General features: G+C 35.9%; 2 protein-coding genes across 4 annotated transcripts; both read left to right on the top strand.

Annotated features, from left to right (window-relative positions):
* Positions 1-4,338: 4,338 nt before the first annotated feature.
* Positions 4,339-4,797, top strand: LOC148543483 (uncharacterized). The gene has a single exon (XM_088497964.1). It carries the CDS (start codon positions 4,339-4,341, stop codon positions 4,795-4,797), a length of 459 nt encoding a protein of 152 aa, XP_088354090.1.
* Positions 4,798-8,754: 3,957 nt separating this feature from the next.
* Positions 8,755-15,409, top strand: UPF3 (Smg-4/UPF3 family protein). Of its 3 annotated transcripts, XM_088500655.1 has the most exons (14): positions 8,755-9,092; positions 9,700-9,806; positions 10,282-10,377; positions 10,506-10,604; positions 10,745-10,824; positions 11,905-12,003; positions 12,409-12,541; positions 12,754-12,854; positions 13,098-13,545; positions 13,684-13,770; positions 13,894-14,012; positions 14,091-14,142; positions 14,703-14,818; positions 14,919-15,409. In XM_088500655.1, exons 1-12 carry the CDS (start codon positions 8,947-8,949, stop codon positions 14,127-14,129), a joined length of 1,554 nt encoding a protein of 517 aa, XP_088356781.1. In that variant the 5' UTR covers positions 8,755-8,946; the 3' UTR covers positions 14,130-14,142; positions 14,703-14,818; positions 14,919-15,409. The 3 variants fall into 3 exon arrangements, with proteins under 3 accessions (XP_088356781.1, XP_088356780.1, XP_020959105.1); XM_088500654.1 differs by having other exon boundaries at positions 8,783-9,092; positions 13,894-14,142; XM_021103446.2 differs by lacking the exons at positions 14,703-14,818; positions 14,919-15,409 and adding an exon at positions 14,358-14,521 and having other exon boundaries at positions 8,783-9,092; positions 14,091-14,255.
* Positions 15,410-16,524: the final 1,115 nt, after the last annotated feature.

Genomic DNA, 16,524 nt, shown 5'->3' with positions numbered 1-16,524 from the left:
ACAGGATACACTGACACGCGAATTTTAAAATTTTATAAGACACGTGGACCTGCATACATATAAAATATAAAGTATTTTTTAGGTAAATCGTAATGATATTTTGATATTTTATTGATATTAAAATATAAATTAATTTTTTTAATTATTTTTAGTGTCTTATTTTAATTATATCAAGTATTTAAAATATTTTTTATTTTAATAAATAATAATATATACTATATCTAAATTTTTTTCAAGAATATATGTTAAGAATAAGACTGGACACGCTGACACGTGATGGTATTTAGGTGTGTCCAAGTGTGTCCGAAGAAGAATTCTTGCTTTTTATTAAGACACGGTTGAACATAGCAGACACGCGTGTCCGACGAGTGTCAGTGAGTGTCGTGTCCAAAATGTGTCCGACACGTGAACACGTTAACTTAGTAAAGTGTCCGTAATTTATATGATCAGAGTTTTGCATTATATAAAACAAGACCAATAATGAAAAAATAGTATTAATCTAATTTTTAATGAAAAAGTGATAATTAACTATACAATAATACTAGAAATCCTCATCTTTTAATTAGTCTTTTGTTATATAAATTTAAAAAAAAAATTAAAACAAACATATCCAATAAATATCATATTTGATACATTTTTTTCAAATTTTAAAATACAAATTTAACAATACTAAATATTAGGTAAATTTAAATTTAATTAAAAATAGAAAAATTAAAACAAATCCCAAAACATACGTTGCTACCTTAATTTTGTTTTTATTTTTAGTGTATTTTTTTATAGATAAATTTAAATATGTAAAATATAATAATATACTTTTATTTACTTTTCTTCTTATTGAATGTTTTTTTTCCTTCTTTGATTTAGAATTTTAGAAGAATGTAGTTTAATTTAATTGCAGAGATATCAACAATTTAATACTGTGTAACATATTGATTTATCAAAGTAATACGTGTATTTATATATAAATACATAATGATTGATTTTAGTGGTTAATTTTAGTAAACAAATAACATTTTTTATTTTTCAAAGATTAATAACTTGTACATCAAAAATGAAAACAAAAATTGACCCAACTAATGAACAATTACTTGCCCAGCACTTCAACCTATGGCAGTACGGCACGCCCCAACAGCTTCCACTCTTTCAACTTTCAGTTTGGCTAAATTTATTAAATTCTGCTAAGGTGGGTTTAGTTGGTGTCTCTGGACATTAAATATATGGACACGGTGTCACATGTCCATCATTTGTTTGTTGAGACACAGATTTTTTATAGACATGATGGTACACAAATATACACAAAATACATATTTTTAGTGTTTCTCCTTTAAGTTGAGACATTAAATCACAACTTATAAGACATAAAATTTTATATTTTTATCCCGACTATGTTCCTAATTAATCTAACCCTAATCCCCCTTTTTTCCTCTTATTATCTTCTCTATTCTGTGTTTCTAACCCCAAAATCTTTTCAACCTCCACGTCCCTTCCTCCATCCTCCCTCTTCCATGGATGTGTCTCTCCTCCACACCACTGCCATAGCCATAGCCATTGCCTCTCCTCTCTTTCTCATCTCCTTCTCTCTTTCTCTCTTCGCATCGCCACACCCATCACTCTATTTCTCCCCCCATTGTTGTGTCCCTCCACACCGCTGCCGCAAGCCGCCACCACTGACGCCCCTTCTTTCTTCTTCCTCCTCTTTTCTCTTTTTCTCTTCACATAGTCGCGCCCATCACCACCATTTCATCATCTTCGATCAGATTTATTCGTCTACACTCATCAGGTGTTGCTCAGATCTGTTCGTCTCTACTATTACTTGAATCAATTTCATTAAGAAAGGCGACAAAAAATTAAAAAAGTCCAAAATAGTGGTTGACCATTCTTGAGATCTGTCTGTCTCACATTCGTTCTCTTTTTTATTTATTTCAACTTGTTTCAATTTCTTTTAATGAAAAAATTGAATTGCTGAGCTGATGAATAAATGAAAGTTGAAGATAGTATTTTGCGACAAAGCTAAAAAATTGCAGGTGGCGGTGGTGGTGGTAGAAAGCTATAGTGGCGGGAGCGTTAGTATTGGTGGTAGATGATGGTAGATAACTAATAAGAATAAAATGGACATTTAAATTAAATTGTTGTGTTTTGTACACTATTTTCAAACACGTTAAAAATTTTATGTCTATTTGTGTCCATATCTTTTATATAGTTGTGTTTGTGTTCATCTATTTTGAAGACAGTAACCAAACAGAGCACGGTCGTATTCTGTGTTAGTCACTATTAAGTCTGATTTTTTTTTGTCTTTTATTAGTACATTTTAGTGATTGTTTTGTAATTCCACTAATAGCTACAAGACAAAATGTAAACATGCTATTGGACCGTATGTGACATAGCAGTGTGCAAGCAAAATTGGCTGGTATAGGTGAAAACTTTCCAATAATATATATTCTCAATAAAATTTGTAGACATTAAATTTTGTTTTGGAAGTGGACCATACCTACAACCTCGACTTCAGAGTAACCCATCGAGCATATATCGGGCTGACGAGGAAATCTCGTTAAAACCAAAAGAGACGAGAATCCCGCACCACTAAAGCTCGTATTCAAAATCATAGTTAACTTCCCTAAGAATCCGAACACTACCTCTGCAAACTGTTGCAGATACCAACTTCACTCATCTATATAATAAGGCGAGCTACCCTCACAACACAGACTGGAAAAAATACTACGAATGCTATCTATTATGGAGAACAGCTACAATCTCACCACAATAACGTATTTTCTTATTTTTCTCCTTCTAAAGAAAATTACTGACTTGAGCGTCGAAATCTTTCTTGGAAGTTCCACGCCGCAATCCAAGTTCCGGGGATAACTCTTCACTAATCATAAAAGCTCATGGAGCAGCGCATCGCCGAGCTATAACTCAGAAGAATATCCTTTAATAGAACATTTGGCGCCCACCGTGGGGACCGATTTATCTAACCCCACCATCTCCTCTACACTATTTTTATCTTTTTTACGCAGGATTACCAATCCTCGTGTATGGCGGATAACGGGGTCCAACAACCCACACAAGTCGACCTTATGGCTCAGATTGCCAAGCTACAAGCTGAGGTTCGGAGGATAGCCAAATGGTCGTCCAAAAATCAGAACGACAAGCATGGCGAAGGAAACCCCAGTGGGAACAGTGCGAAATCGCGGGAAGCAGAACCCCACGAAATCACCCCACCAAAAGAAAGGCTGACCATAGACAACCCCTTCTCAGAAAGCATTGTCAAACTCCAAATGCCGAAGAATTTCGTACTGCCAACCGATCTTAAGCCATACCAAGGGTTCAGCGACCCCCGCGTCCACGTTAAGAAATTTCAATCTATGATGTTTTTTAATGGTGCCTCTGAACCTATATTTTGTCGAGCATTTGCTACTTTCTTAGACGGTGCTGCATTACTTTAGTTTTCTAAGTTGCCTGCAGGTTCTATATCTTCTTTCGAGGAATTGGCGCGATCTTTCATTGATTACTTTGCTGCATCAAAGATATACGTACACGAGTCAGACTACCTAAGTACCATTAAGCAAGGCCAGCATGAGAGTTTAAAGGATTACATGACGTAATTTGCCAATGCGACCATGGAAATTCCCGATCTAAACCCAGAGGTCCACCTGCATGCCTTTAAGAGCGGCCTCAGACCTGGCAAGTTCCAAGAAATAATAGCTGTAACTAAACCGAGAACATTGGAAGAATTTCGAGAAAAAACCACAGGTCAGATGGAAATCAAGGAGCTCAGAGAATCTCGGAGAGCCAACAAATAGCTACCTCGTCGGGAGGAGGAGAGGCACCCTAAGACACCAAACCACAAAGACCACAAGAAATCTTTCAAGCTGACACCAAAGTACGATGCGACACACAATTCAATACTAGAAGGGAAGATATCATCAAAGAGATACTAAACGCGAAGATCATCAAACCTTCAAGTAGAGCAGGTTCATATCAAGATCAAAGTTACGTTGACAAATCAAAGCATTGTGCTTTCCACTAAAAATTTGGCCACACCACTGATGAATGTGTGATCGCGAAAGATATTTTAGAAAGATTGGCCAAAAAAAGCCATCTGGACAAATATGTAAGCGGACGAATACAACAAGGTCAACAAAGTTCAACCAATATATAGTCCGAGAAAAACCCGAACATCACCGAGAAGGCTAAACACCAACCCCCACCAACAAGGGGGTTATTAATTGTATTTCAAGAGGGTTCGCAGGCGGCGGGCATACGAGCTCGGCAAGAAAAAGAAGCTACCGAGCAATGCTAATGATCTAAGGAACAGCGGAAGTCGTCCAACCACCGAACATGTCCACCATAGCCTTCGAGCAATCTGACTACCAAGCAAAAGCCACCAATCTAGACGATCCAGTGGTCATTTCCATCCAAGCGGGAGACCTCCTAGTTAAGAAAGTCCTACTTGACCCGGGCAGCAGTGCTGATATCCTATTCTACTCTACTGTCCAGAAGATGAAGCTAAGTGACAAAATAATGCAACCTTCCTCGGGAGAATTGGTAGGATTCTCAGAAAAACGAGTACCTATTCTCAGGAGCATATGGATGAAAGTAACATTGGGTGACTACCCTCTATCAACAACAAAGGACGTGCAGTTCTTGGTGGTGGACTGCCCTAGTCCTTATAATGTCATTCTTGGTAGACCTTTTTTGAATTCTTTTGGTGCTATCATATCTACTGTTCACCTTTGTGCTAAGTTTCAGGTACAGGACAACCAAGTAGCCATTATACACTCTGATCAGAGAGAGTAATGAATCCATATTTTACGATAATTTTTTGTTAGAATTGAGTGGATTTTATCATACAAACCTACACTTATTCCATTAAATAGCATGCTTTTGAGCTTTCCTCCTAAATTGTGCTTGATTATGAAAACATGCTCTTTTATGCCTAATTTGACCTATTTTATGCCATTTGCCTTCCATTCGATACCTTGATGTTGTTTGTGAGTAATTTCAGAGGTATAAGATAGGAATGGCTTGGTGAGAATGGAAAAGGATCATGCAAGGAGGAGGAAGCATGAAGAAACAAAGGAGAAGAGCAAAGCGATGTGTGCGTGCGCACAGCACCTTGTGCGTACGCACAGGTAGCAAAGCAAAGCAAAGTGTGTGAGTGCACAACATCTTGTGCGTCGCATCATCATCCAAAGCATTGCGAAGTGTGCGTGCGCACAGCCTCTTGTGCGTACACACAACCTGAGATTTCGGCCAAGTGTGCGTGTGCACACGTCTGTGCGTACGCACAGGTGCCCGCACATGCTTTCATTAAAAACGCATGTGACTCACGTTTTTGAGGGATTGGAGGCCTAATTCTGATGGCCATAGCTCATATTGGAGGGGGCAAACATAGTAGAAGGATAGCATGTCATTAGGGTAGTTTTTAGATAGTAGTAGGAGGCTTTAGTTTAGTTTTTCTTTAAGTTTTCTCTCAACACCATTAGGGTTTTACATTTCAAGTGCCATTTCCAATTTTGATCTTGGATTTTTGCTAGCCTCCATTGTAAGTATTTCTTAATTACTACTTTTTATAGTTACAATTTTGATCTCTTTCTTGTAGTTAAAGTCATATAATTAATACATATACTTTTTGCAATTTTGATCTCTTGTTGATGATTTTGATGATTGATGATTGTTATATGCTTGGTTGAGTTACTATTGTTGCTTTTGATCATTTGTTGCTCATAGTTTCAAGCATTTTCTCAATTTTGTCATGATTTATGTTTATGCCCACCAAGTGTTTGTGGAAATGTCAATTTTGATTATGGGCTAAATTTCCACCTCTTGGCTTGGAAAAAATGAGCATATGGGTTCCTAGAGTTGGAATGTCCAACATTTAGTAATAATTTTTGGATTGTTAATTGTTCTTGTTTCCACTAACGCTAACTTGTTGCTAAGGCGATTAGCAAGTGAGTTAGGATTTGTGGATTAAGAATAACTATGCTCACTTGACCTACTCTCCGATGTAAGGGTTAACTAAGTGAGATTAATCCATTACAATTGTCATAGTTGTGGTTGCAACAAGGTAAGGACCCTTAGCTTATCCCAAGCCAAGATTCTATTTATGCTTTGAATCACACACACACATACATACATCAATCACTTTTATATCTTATTTGTTCATATTACATAGCTAGTTCTTTAATTCCTTTATTAGTACATTACTTGCAATTTTGAATGTTCTTTTATTCCTTTAATTGTTTATCTCTTCATTGAAAATCTTGTTATCTTCACAACCGAAATTGCGCACTCATTAATCACTGGTCCTTGGGAGACGACCTGGGAATTCAAACTCCCGGTTTATATTGGTTTTAATTGTGATAATTTGTCCTTCTAAACTTTGATTGAGAGGATCGATTGTCAATTCGGACTATGCTATCAACGGAATCGTTTTGTCTATATTCCGAATTGGCATAATCCTCTCCACCAGAGAGGCTCGGCATTGTTACAACGAAAGCCTTAAAATCAAATTAGAAAATGCTCCAAGAATCGAGCTTTCGAGAAATACATTCAACATGGCAAATATTTCAAACATAGCAGACCTTGACCCCAGAGAAGATCTTCAAGACAGACCCTCACCAATAGACAATCTTAAAAAGATAACATTAGACAATAATGACAATCATTTTACTTACATAAGCCGCTCTCTCCTTGCAGGAAACAAAGAAAACATCATCAACATACTCCGAAAAAACGTTGACCTCTTCACATAGACTCCAGCAGACATGCCTGACATCGATCCGAGCTACATATGCCATACATTACAAATTGACCCAAAAATCCGACCTATATCACAAAGAAAAAGAAACATGGGCGACAAAAAAAGGTCAGTATGCCTGGAGGAAACTCGGAAACTATTGCACGCAGGATTCATAAAAGACCTGCGTTTTACAACGTGGCTGTCCAACGTTGTAATGGTAAGGAAAGCCTCAGGTAAATGGCGAATGTGTGTAGACTTTACTAATTTAAATAAAGCATGTCTAAAAGATGCTTACCCTCTCCCATGTAATGATAAACTTGTAGATAATGCCTCGTGTTATAATATTTTAAGTTTCCTAGACGCATATTCAGACTATAACTAAATCCTAATTCATCCCAAGGACGAATACAAAGCAGCTTTTATTACTGAATTAGTAAATTTTATTGTTATAAGGTTATGTCTTTTGGCTTAAAGAATGCAGGTGTCATTTATCAATGACTCATGGACAAAGTTTTCAACAAACAAATAAAAAAGAATCTCGAGGTCTACTTTGACGACATGGTGGTAAAAACAGAACGAGACCGAAATCATAGAGTTGACCTAGAAGAAGTCTTCAAGTAATAAAGACAACATAACATGAGGTTTAACCCTAAAAAATGTGTCTTTGGAGTTAAAAGCGACAAATTTCTCGATTTCATGCTCACATCAAGGAGCATTAAGGCAAACCCTGAAAAATATAAAACAATAATAAAAATAAGAAGTCATCGAACAATAAACAAGATACAATAATTAAATGAAAGACTAGCCGCGTTACCTTGATTCTTACCATTAATATCCAATCATTCACAACACTTCTTTAACATACTCAAGAAACAGCAATGCTTCACATAGAACTCAGAATATGAAACGGCCTTTCAAAAACTTAAGACAATGTTGTCTTCACCACCGATCTTACGAAAACCAACCTCGGTGAAATGAAACAATTTTATAGTAATTTTATGCTAAATGAATTAAATAAAAAAACGAAAAAGAGATCCATTGATAGAATTTTATTTCAATCTTTTTGCATGTATCTTTTTAAATATTTGTCTAAATATTCTTATAAAAACTCAAATAAAATATACAAGTTATTTATTGAATATACAATTTGTTTGCTACTTACAAATAAATCTTTTTGGACTATTTTTATAACATTCTTTTAAAAGTTTATTTATTGGTTGTACTTTTTAGAATTATTTTTGTTAGAAATATAAATTTTTGAATATTATTTCGGTAGTTTAATTTTTTATTAATGTATAAAAAATACATTAAAATTTTAAATTTTGTGTATATTTTATGAATTTTTTTTTTCAATTGGTGATTGTAAATTCTAATATGTATCCGTAAAGGCGTAAACAGTTAAACCCTTAATTTTCTTAACAAATATCCTTTGGTATTTTTTACTTAACTTTTTCTTTAATTATGATAAAAAAGCTATAGGAGTACTTAAATAATCTTAATGATTTTTATTAACAAAATAATCTAATGATATATAGATTGAATTTGGAAAATAATTTTATTATGAACTTTTTTTTGGCTACTGTATCTTGCACGAGATTTTTTTTGGGTAGGAGAGATCGAACAATTCCAATTTTAAGTATTATATCATAGTCCAGATACAATATATTTAGATTTAAGAGACAACATATTTAACCAGCTCAATAAAAATCTCAATCGCTATTATATACTAAATTTAAACCATTTAATTATGCTAGTACATGATAAAAGAGAAAAAGAAAAAAAATTCTAAACAGCTCATGACAATTATCTCAAAAGATAGCTAAATTCTTAACAAAAAAAATCTACTTCAATTTCTGAGTTTTATTTTTATGGACTAATTAGTCTTTGTGTCAAAAAAAATTAATATTATTTTTTTTTGACACAAAAACTAATCAAATCTCAAAAAAAAGATCAAAGATAAAAAATCGGATTAAATATTTTTTTTGGGAGCTCGTAGTATTGTCATTAATTAAAAAAGAAAGTAATATCGGAAACTGGGCCGAATGGTGTATTGGGTTTCAGCTTTCAAATATTGAAGGGCGATAGAGCCCACCGAGTGAGTTGTTTCTAGATGCCTAGATGGATTAGCCAAAGCGAAGGAAAGGGGAAAGACGGAAGTTGAAATACAGGAAGAAAAAGGTTGGTTTTGGTGATCGAACTGGAAGATGAAGGTCCGTTCGGAAAGGGAAAAGACGAAAGTGGTGATTAGGCATTTGCCTCCGTCTCTGACTCAATCTGATCTCCTCCATCACATCGATAATCACTTCGCTTCTCGCTACAATTGGTTTTCTTTCCGCCCCGGCAACACCAGGTACTTCCCCTTCCTTCTAAGTTCTAATTCTCCCCTTTTTTTTCCTTCAAAGAAATAATTCATTCATAGAATAAAATGGAATTTATAGGACATCATTTATTGATTGCTATTACTTATTATGCTCTTTACTTTTTCGTTTTCTTTTTTTTTTTAAGTCGTTTGTTTTGTCACCTCATGTGTTCCATGGAGGGAGGGTTCCATCCGTTATTATTATTATTATTATTATTATTATTATTATTATTATTATTATTATTATTATTATTATTATTATTATAGAGATATATAGTTAGACACCGTCTAGCCTCTAGGATCTAGCTGAGCTGAGCTTACTCGAGCAGCGATGCCAAAGAGAAATGAACCAACATGCTATTGCTATACTGACCCAGCCTTGTTTTGTTGGCTTGGCTGCATCTGCACCATTTTTTTTCATTGAATATACTTTAATAAATCCTAGGGCTTTAGATCAAGTTGTAGTTGTTGGCTCTCGGACACTTTTAATCTTGCTGGTCAAATTATAGTTCCATCTTCCTCTTTTTACGTTGGACTGAAACAAAGCAGAACATAACATTGAAATTGCAATTTCTGCATGCTATAATAATATTTGCAGCCACAAGAACCAGAGGCATTCTCGAGCTTATATAGACTTCAAGAGTCCTGACGATGTTTTTGAGTTTGCTGAGTTCTTTGATGGACATGTTTTTGTCAACGAGAGAGGTAATTCACGAGGCATATTTTGTCCATAACTGTTTTGATGCCAATCATTTGTGTGAACACTTAGACGAGTTTGTTTGCTCTGTTGTGGTGGATAATTTTTTTTTCCTTGAAACATGAGTGATGTTTTCTGTACTATTTTTTAGCTTTCTAAAAGGCCTATGCTTGTTGCAACTTTAATTGATTGTTTCCATGACAGAATTCATTTAGTGGACTTAAAATTCCACCTCGTCTATAGATCAATCAACATTTTTCACAAATTTTATGAACAGAGGCCCATATTTTCATATTTATCATTTCCTTCAATTTTGAACTTCTATTCTAATCATACCCCTCAAAACCAATAATATTGAAGTTAAAAAAAAAGTCTAAATAAAGAATTTATATAAAACTTTATGTGCTGTTTGTTTTACTTTTCTGTATTTAATGTTGAATGTTTTAATGGTATTCAAAATCTTAATGTCTAGTATTCAATCAGGTGCGCAGCATAAAGCAATAGTAGAGTATGCACCTTCTCAGCGTGTTCCAAGACCAACTACGAAAAAAGATGGTCGTGAAGGGACTATATATAAAGGTATTAATGTGATTTAACTTTTTGTGGTCTAATTGTTTAAATGTTCTAATGCTAGGTAGTTAGGGGTTTACAACATGTGCACTTTTCATTTAATCCCCTTGTCTTTTTGCCCCTGATGACAAGGACAGATCCAGACTACCTTGAGTTCCTCAAATTCATTGCAAAGCCTCCTGAACATCTTCCCAGTGCAGAAATACAATTGGAAAGAAAAGAAGCTGAGCAAGCTGGTTAGTTATAGCTTCACCAAATTTATTTGATTAAAAGTCAGTAGGCAATAAGTCATAAGATTGAGGTTAAACAAGTCCATGAAGATTTATCTGAAGACATATTTCAAAATTACCATGCCTAATGGTCTCCTTCATTCTAGGGGCCAACAAGGAAGGACCTATTGTCACACCCTTGATGGAATATGTTCGTCAGAAACGTTCTGTTGACATTGGTGCGCAGGTAATGATTCCAGGTCTACTTTTATGTCATTAGTTAAGACTCTCAATGTTGCATTTAATTTGCAGCTGATTGATTTATTGATAAGGTGTTTTATTTCATCTTCTTGTTGTTTAACCTGATTCAGACAACTGTTAGAAGTTTAGTGAATTAATTATTATATTGTATCTTTACGCCCATGTGCTTTTACTAGGCTTCTGCTGGCTATGTTGAGTTTTGATTAGAATTATGATGGTTTTACAAACTAAGGGTCTGTTTGGTTTGTGTTTTATTTTTGTTTTGAGGGTTTTATGAAGGAAAAAGTACAGACAGAAAATGGAAACATAAAACTAGTTTTTATTGTTTTCACTTTTTTTTCCTTCATAAAATTGTGAAAACAGAAAACCCTGGAAATGAAAACAGAAAACATTTTCTGAAACCAAATAGGGCCCAGAGATTTGAACAATTATATTTCAAATGTTTAAGATATGCTCGTGCACGCACTTAATATGCTTTAACATTTCAAAGACAGCAATGCGTGATAATGGCTGCAAGTGGGATTGACACTTGCTGATATCAGGATTTAATTTTGCTTAAAAAGAGTGACATTTTGTATAAATTTAATTAATAATAGTATGTAAAAATGTTAACCATTTCAATTTATTAAGTTTAGGCAGAGATGGACACCCACTTTGCGTCAATGTTATTTGAAAGCATTTTTATGCCTTTTTAATTAAGCCATTAATTGCATTCTTACTTGATGCAAAGCTTCCAAATACGGGGAAGGTTTACACTTGTATTTATCATGATGAATGGATCTTCTTGTATTTTGTAATCTTGAGAGAGCATTGAATGTTATGGGTTTTGATGATCTATTACTGATTGGTTGGTGAACATATGATTAAGTTATGATTGGTGAGTTGGGTCTTATAAATCGACAACAGTTGAGCTGGAATGGGCTTGTCTTCCTCACCTGCTGAGTAAAATTATTCTAGTCCTATATCAATTTAATTTGTTACATTGCAGATAACATAAGTTTGGATGGTTTATCATGGTTGTTATTTAACAATACTCCATATGTTATGGCTTATTAATCAATGATAGGCTTTCCCAGTCACCACAAAAGGTAGCAGAAGTGCTAGAGCTGCTATGCGAGGCAAGCTTGGCTCAGGCAATACCAAACGAGGCTTGGAAAAGAAAAAAGTAAGTCTTAGTAATTAAAAAGAATGCATTTTCTATAAATTGGCTTATTTTGAATGCCTTGACATTTTCATAGAAGAATTAATTTTTCTGTCAATACTATAAATACAAGATGAACATGCTGTCAATGGTTCACTTCATTCTGAGGATACATTTTAGCGGGCCTTGAGCTTTAGAATGACTCTGAGCCTTCTTCTATAAAAACAGAAAGAAATAAAGGATTGAGGCTTCAAGAAATCAGTCACTGCTAAATGTCTTTGTACGCCAGTGGCATTACATGACTAAGTTTGAATTAGCTTTGTTTTTTTCTTTTCTCTTTAATAATTGATTGTTTCTAATCAATGTTCCCTTCATTCTTCCAAAAAATAGCAGATGCTGTGACTTGTTGAAATTGTTTCTGATTTTCAGTATGTTCAAAAGGACAATGTAAAGGATGCCACTCGAAAAGAGTCCAAAGACAAGTCAGCCTTCACTGTGGTCCCCCGGCGAGAGGATCAATCAGCTGCTTCGAATATAAAAGGAATATCTGAACTTGAAACTTGTAATTTGACTTTTCTTCCTTTCTATTTTGTTTGATTAGCTTTTTCCTGTGAATGCCTTTGGTTCATATGTGCTTAAGTAGAGGAGTAGAAGATGAATCTTTAATTCATACGTGCTTATATACACACACGCGCGCGCGCACACACACACACTCTCAAATATGTATACTCATTCATCTCAGCTAATATTACTTTTTTCCCACCATGAATGAAGTACACGGCATTGAAGGTCCAATTTCTGGAATCCCGGTGACTTCTGACTCGGGAAAGAAAAAGATCCTTCTTCTGAAAGGAAAACAACGGGAAATTCCTATTGTAGGTTTTGTTTTACCCATAAAGGGTCCCTTCCTTTTCTACAGTATTAATACGATGCTGATCTCCATTTTTCATGCATTTTACTGGACTTCAGTAACCCCCCCCCCCCTCTTTTTTTTTCCCTTATGAGAAGTGATTTCGGATGTCCTAAGTCACCCATATGTACTTTTAGACCCTTACTCAAACATGGGGTGAGCTGATTGCTGTGAATTTGTTATTAAGAAATTTTTATGGCACTTTCAGACCACTGAGGGTGTGATAAAGCAGCAAAGTATACAATCTGGAAATTCAGCTGGTTCAACTACTGCAAAACAGAACCAGAGGCGTGAAGCTAGTGGAAGGTTGATTAGGAGCATACTTCTAAATAGTGAGGCTCGTCAAAGTCAACCTTCAACTGTGACCCAACATAAGATTCAAATCTTAAGTTCAGATAATGGAAAGCGACCTGCTCGTTCTTTGGAAAGCAGCAAACTTAATGCTGAAGGGGATTCCAAAAGATCTTTGGATGAAAAGTTTGTAAAAAAGGATACACATGGTTTGGGTAGTGTTGGTGAGAAAATAGAAAAACGTACAAGAAACAAGGATAGACCTGACCGTGGTGTTTGGACACCTCTTCGTCGTTCTGATGTTTCACATGCTGATAATGAGCAGTCACCATCCTCATTGATACAGCCTACTCTTCCTGAATCAGGTGAAGGTTTGACCTTTTGACTGTGCATTGAGTTTACCAACAAAATAGACAATATATCTTATCTAATATTTCTTTTGAAATTAATACCCTACTTGAAATTTGGCATAATAAAATTTGTTTATCCTCTGGTTTTGGCAGAGGTAAAAGAAAATGTTACTGCTGCAAACAGGAATGGGGAATCTTTAGCTTCCATAGTTGGACGTAGCAGTACCTCTGTTGAGAATGGTTGGTGCTCTTTACTGATTATGGCTAATTATGAAAGAGTCATAATATACACCGTAGTTTCTTTCTTGCCTTATGATAATGGATTACGGATACGTCCCTCAACTGATCGTTTGAATTGTCTAGGTCCTCAAAGGAATTTTACTCGCCGAGGAGTTTCCCATATAGGGAAGGATGATGTTGCTGTCAGTTTAGGTGATGGGAAGGCATCCAAAAAAGGTGGTGGTGGGCATGGTGCTCACGAGGTATACATTTCAACTGCTAATGTACTTTCTCATGCCTCTTCCTTGATTAACCGATTAAAGTGCTTATTGTGTCTGCAGAAACAAGTCTGGGTTCAGAAATCATCTTCAGGATCCTAAAAATCCAGATCTGGTAAGTCATTACTCATTTCCCACCTATGTTTATCATCTGATATCTCTTCTAGTCTTGAAACAGTGGGGGTGTTTTATTGAAAATCTTAAGTTCTTGATGAAGTTTTCTATTTTGTAAGCATACTTTAACCCTGTGCTTTTTAGTCTTTTCTTTCTCCGTTTATGAAGAAGGTCACTATCTTTTGTTTGTGAAACCATTGTATTGGTTTAAATCAGTGTGTTGAATGCAACGTCAATGTTGCACATATCCCACTGCTCATAAGTTATGACATTCATGAGTTTTTGCAACTTGCGATACCAATGTTGCTTCAAATTTGTGTTGGACACTCTTAAAATTTTACTACCCGAAGTGGGTTGACCATGACATTTTTCTTATCCGGGTATATCTGGTTGTGCTTGATTCATTTTCTTTTCTAAAGTGTGCAAAATCCCCCCCCCCCCCCCCCCCCCTCTCCCTTTCTCTCTTTTCCCCCCTTCTCCTTCTTTCTCATTTTTTCTCCTTTTTTGAGAGTCTTAAAGTATGCAAATTTGATATAGTGGTTTAACAATTTACAATATCAGGGTAATAATTCCTAGAAGTTTTGAGGGGATCATTCCTGCTATGTTGGGCTGTGACCGTCATTTGGTATATCATCCACAACTAATTCAGGTCAACCAAAGGCTTAGCGACTTGTAAGGTTCGTTAAAAGGACTACTTAAATTTTATTTATGGAACTACTTGAATGTTCTTTATGGAACTTCTTTGTATTGAGATAAATTAATCATTAAATTTAACAGAAAGATCCAGTTTTTGCCCAAGGTAGCGTGCGCAATGAAGGAAAAACAATGTTACATTACAGACCTCGTTGACATGGTTATTTACTGAAACAGAGTGGCATGGTTAAGCATGTTGGTGGGCTTGACCTTACACTGTTCGTGTCTCCTTATATTGTTGAGTATTTGAAAGTCGGGAAATGTCACTGTTTGGGATGTATGCTTACCATGAGTCTGACAGTGTATGCTTGGAAGTAAAAAATGCAGCGTTGTCTCGTTCAGTTCCCATTCAGCTGAATACCATTTTGTGTTAATATTATTATAGCAGTGGAGATATATTCAAAATTAGACCTGCAATGGTAAGTGCTGTGAGTTGCTCAAAATGCCAAACGCCGATAGCTATTTAGTATTTACTCCTATTTTAATTTCTGTCAAAGATCAAGCAATAAAAAAGTTGCGAGTATCCTTGTGCAAAACATTCACCTATTTAATGCTAAAATTATTGTTACCTGAAATTAAGTACATTCATGGCAGGTGACCTACATTTTTTGGTTAATTGAATTTCTGTTTAACTGTTATTGTTGTTCTTACATGATATAATCAGGATTATTGGCCATGTTTCTTACCTATGAAGTACGCACATTGAGTCATTGACATAGATAAAGGATATCATGCGAAGATGTGGACATACCAATTTTAATTTTTTTATAATATATAAAGGCGCAATATACATATAAAATACTTTTAAAAAAGTTTCAATAATTTTATAATATTATTTTGATATTAAAATATAAATTAATTTTATTAAATGTTTTTTTAATATTTTTTAATTGTATAAAATATTTAAAATAATTTTATTTTTTAATAAATAATGTTATTTTGAAATTTATTTAAAATAATATTGTAAATTGTTATTATTTAGGGTTTAGGGTTTAGGGTTTGGGGTTTATGGTTTAGGGTTTAGGGGGTTTAGGGTTCGGGGGTACGGGGGTTCGGGGGTCGGGGGTCGGGGGTCGGGGGTACGGGGGTCGGGGTTCGGGGGGTTCCGGGGGGTTGGGGGTTGGGGGTTCCGGGTTGGGGGTTTAGGGTTTAGGGTTTCGGGTTGGGGGTTTTGGGTTTAGGGTTCCGGGTTGGGGGTTTAGGGTTTAGGGGTTTAGGGGTTTAGGGTTTAGGGCTTAGTGCTCGGGTTTAGGGTTTAGGGGTTAGGGGTTTAGGGGTTTAAGGGTTTAGGGCTTATGGCTTGGGTTTAGGGTTTAGGGGTTGGGATTAGGGGTTGGGGTTTGGGGTTTGGGGTTTGGGGGTTGGGGTCTGGGGTCTGGGGTCTGGGGTCGGGGGTCTGGGGGTTCTAGGGTCTGGGGTCTGGGGTTTGGGGTCTGGGGCTCGGGGATCGGGGTTTTTTTAGGGTTTAGGGGTTTTTTAGGGTTTTTTTGGGGTTTGGGGTCCGGGGTCCGGGGGGTTTGGGGTTTGGGGTTTGGGGTTTGGGGTTTGGGTTTTGGGGGTTTTGGGGGTTTTGGGGTTTAGGGGTTTCGGGGTTTTGGGTTTTTGAGGGTCTAGGGTCTAGGGTTTTAGGGTTTTAGGGTTTTAGGGTTTTAGGGTCTAGGGTCTAGGGTCTAGGGTCTCGGGTCTCGGG

Source organism: Arachis ipaensis, chromosome B9 (genome assembly GCF_059453495.1).
Source record: "Arachis ipaensis isolate K30076 ecotype BB chromosome B9, ASM5945349v1, whole genome shotgun sequence".
Taxonomy (NCBI): Eukaryota; Viridiplantae; Streptophyta; class Magnoliopsida; order Fabales; family Fabaceae; genus Arachis; species Arachis ipaensis.
Note: the sequence above shows the minus strand (reverse complement) of the source record. Positions and strands in the feature narration are given on the sequence as shown.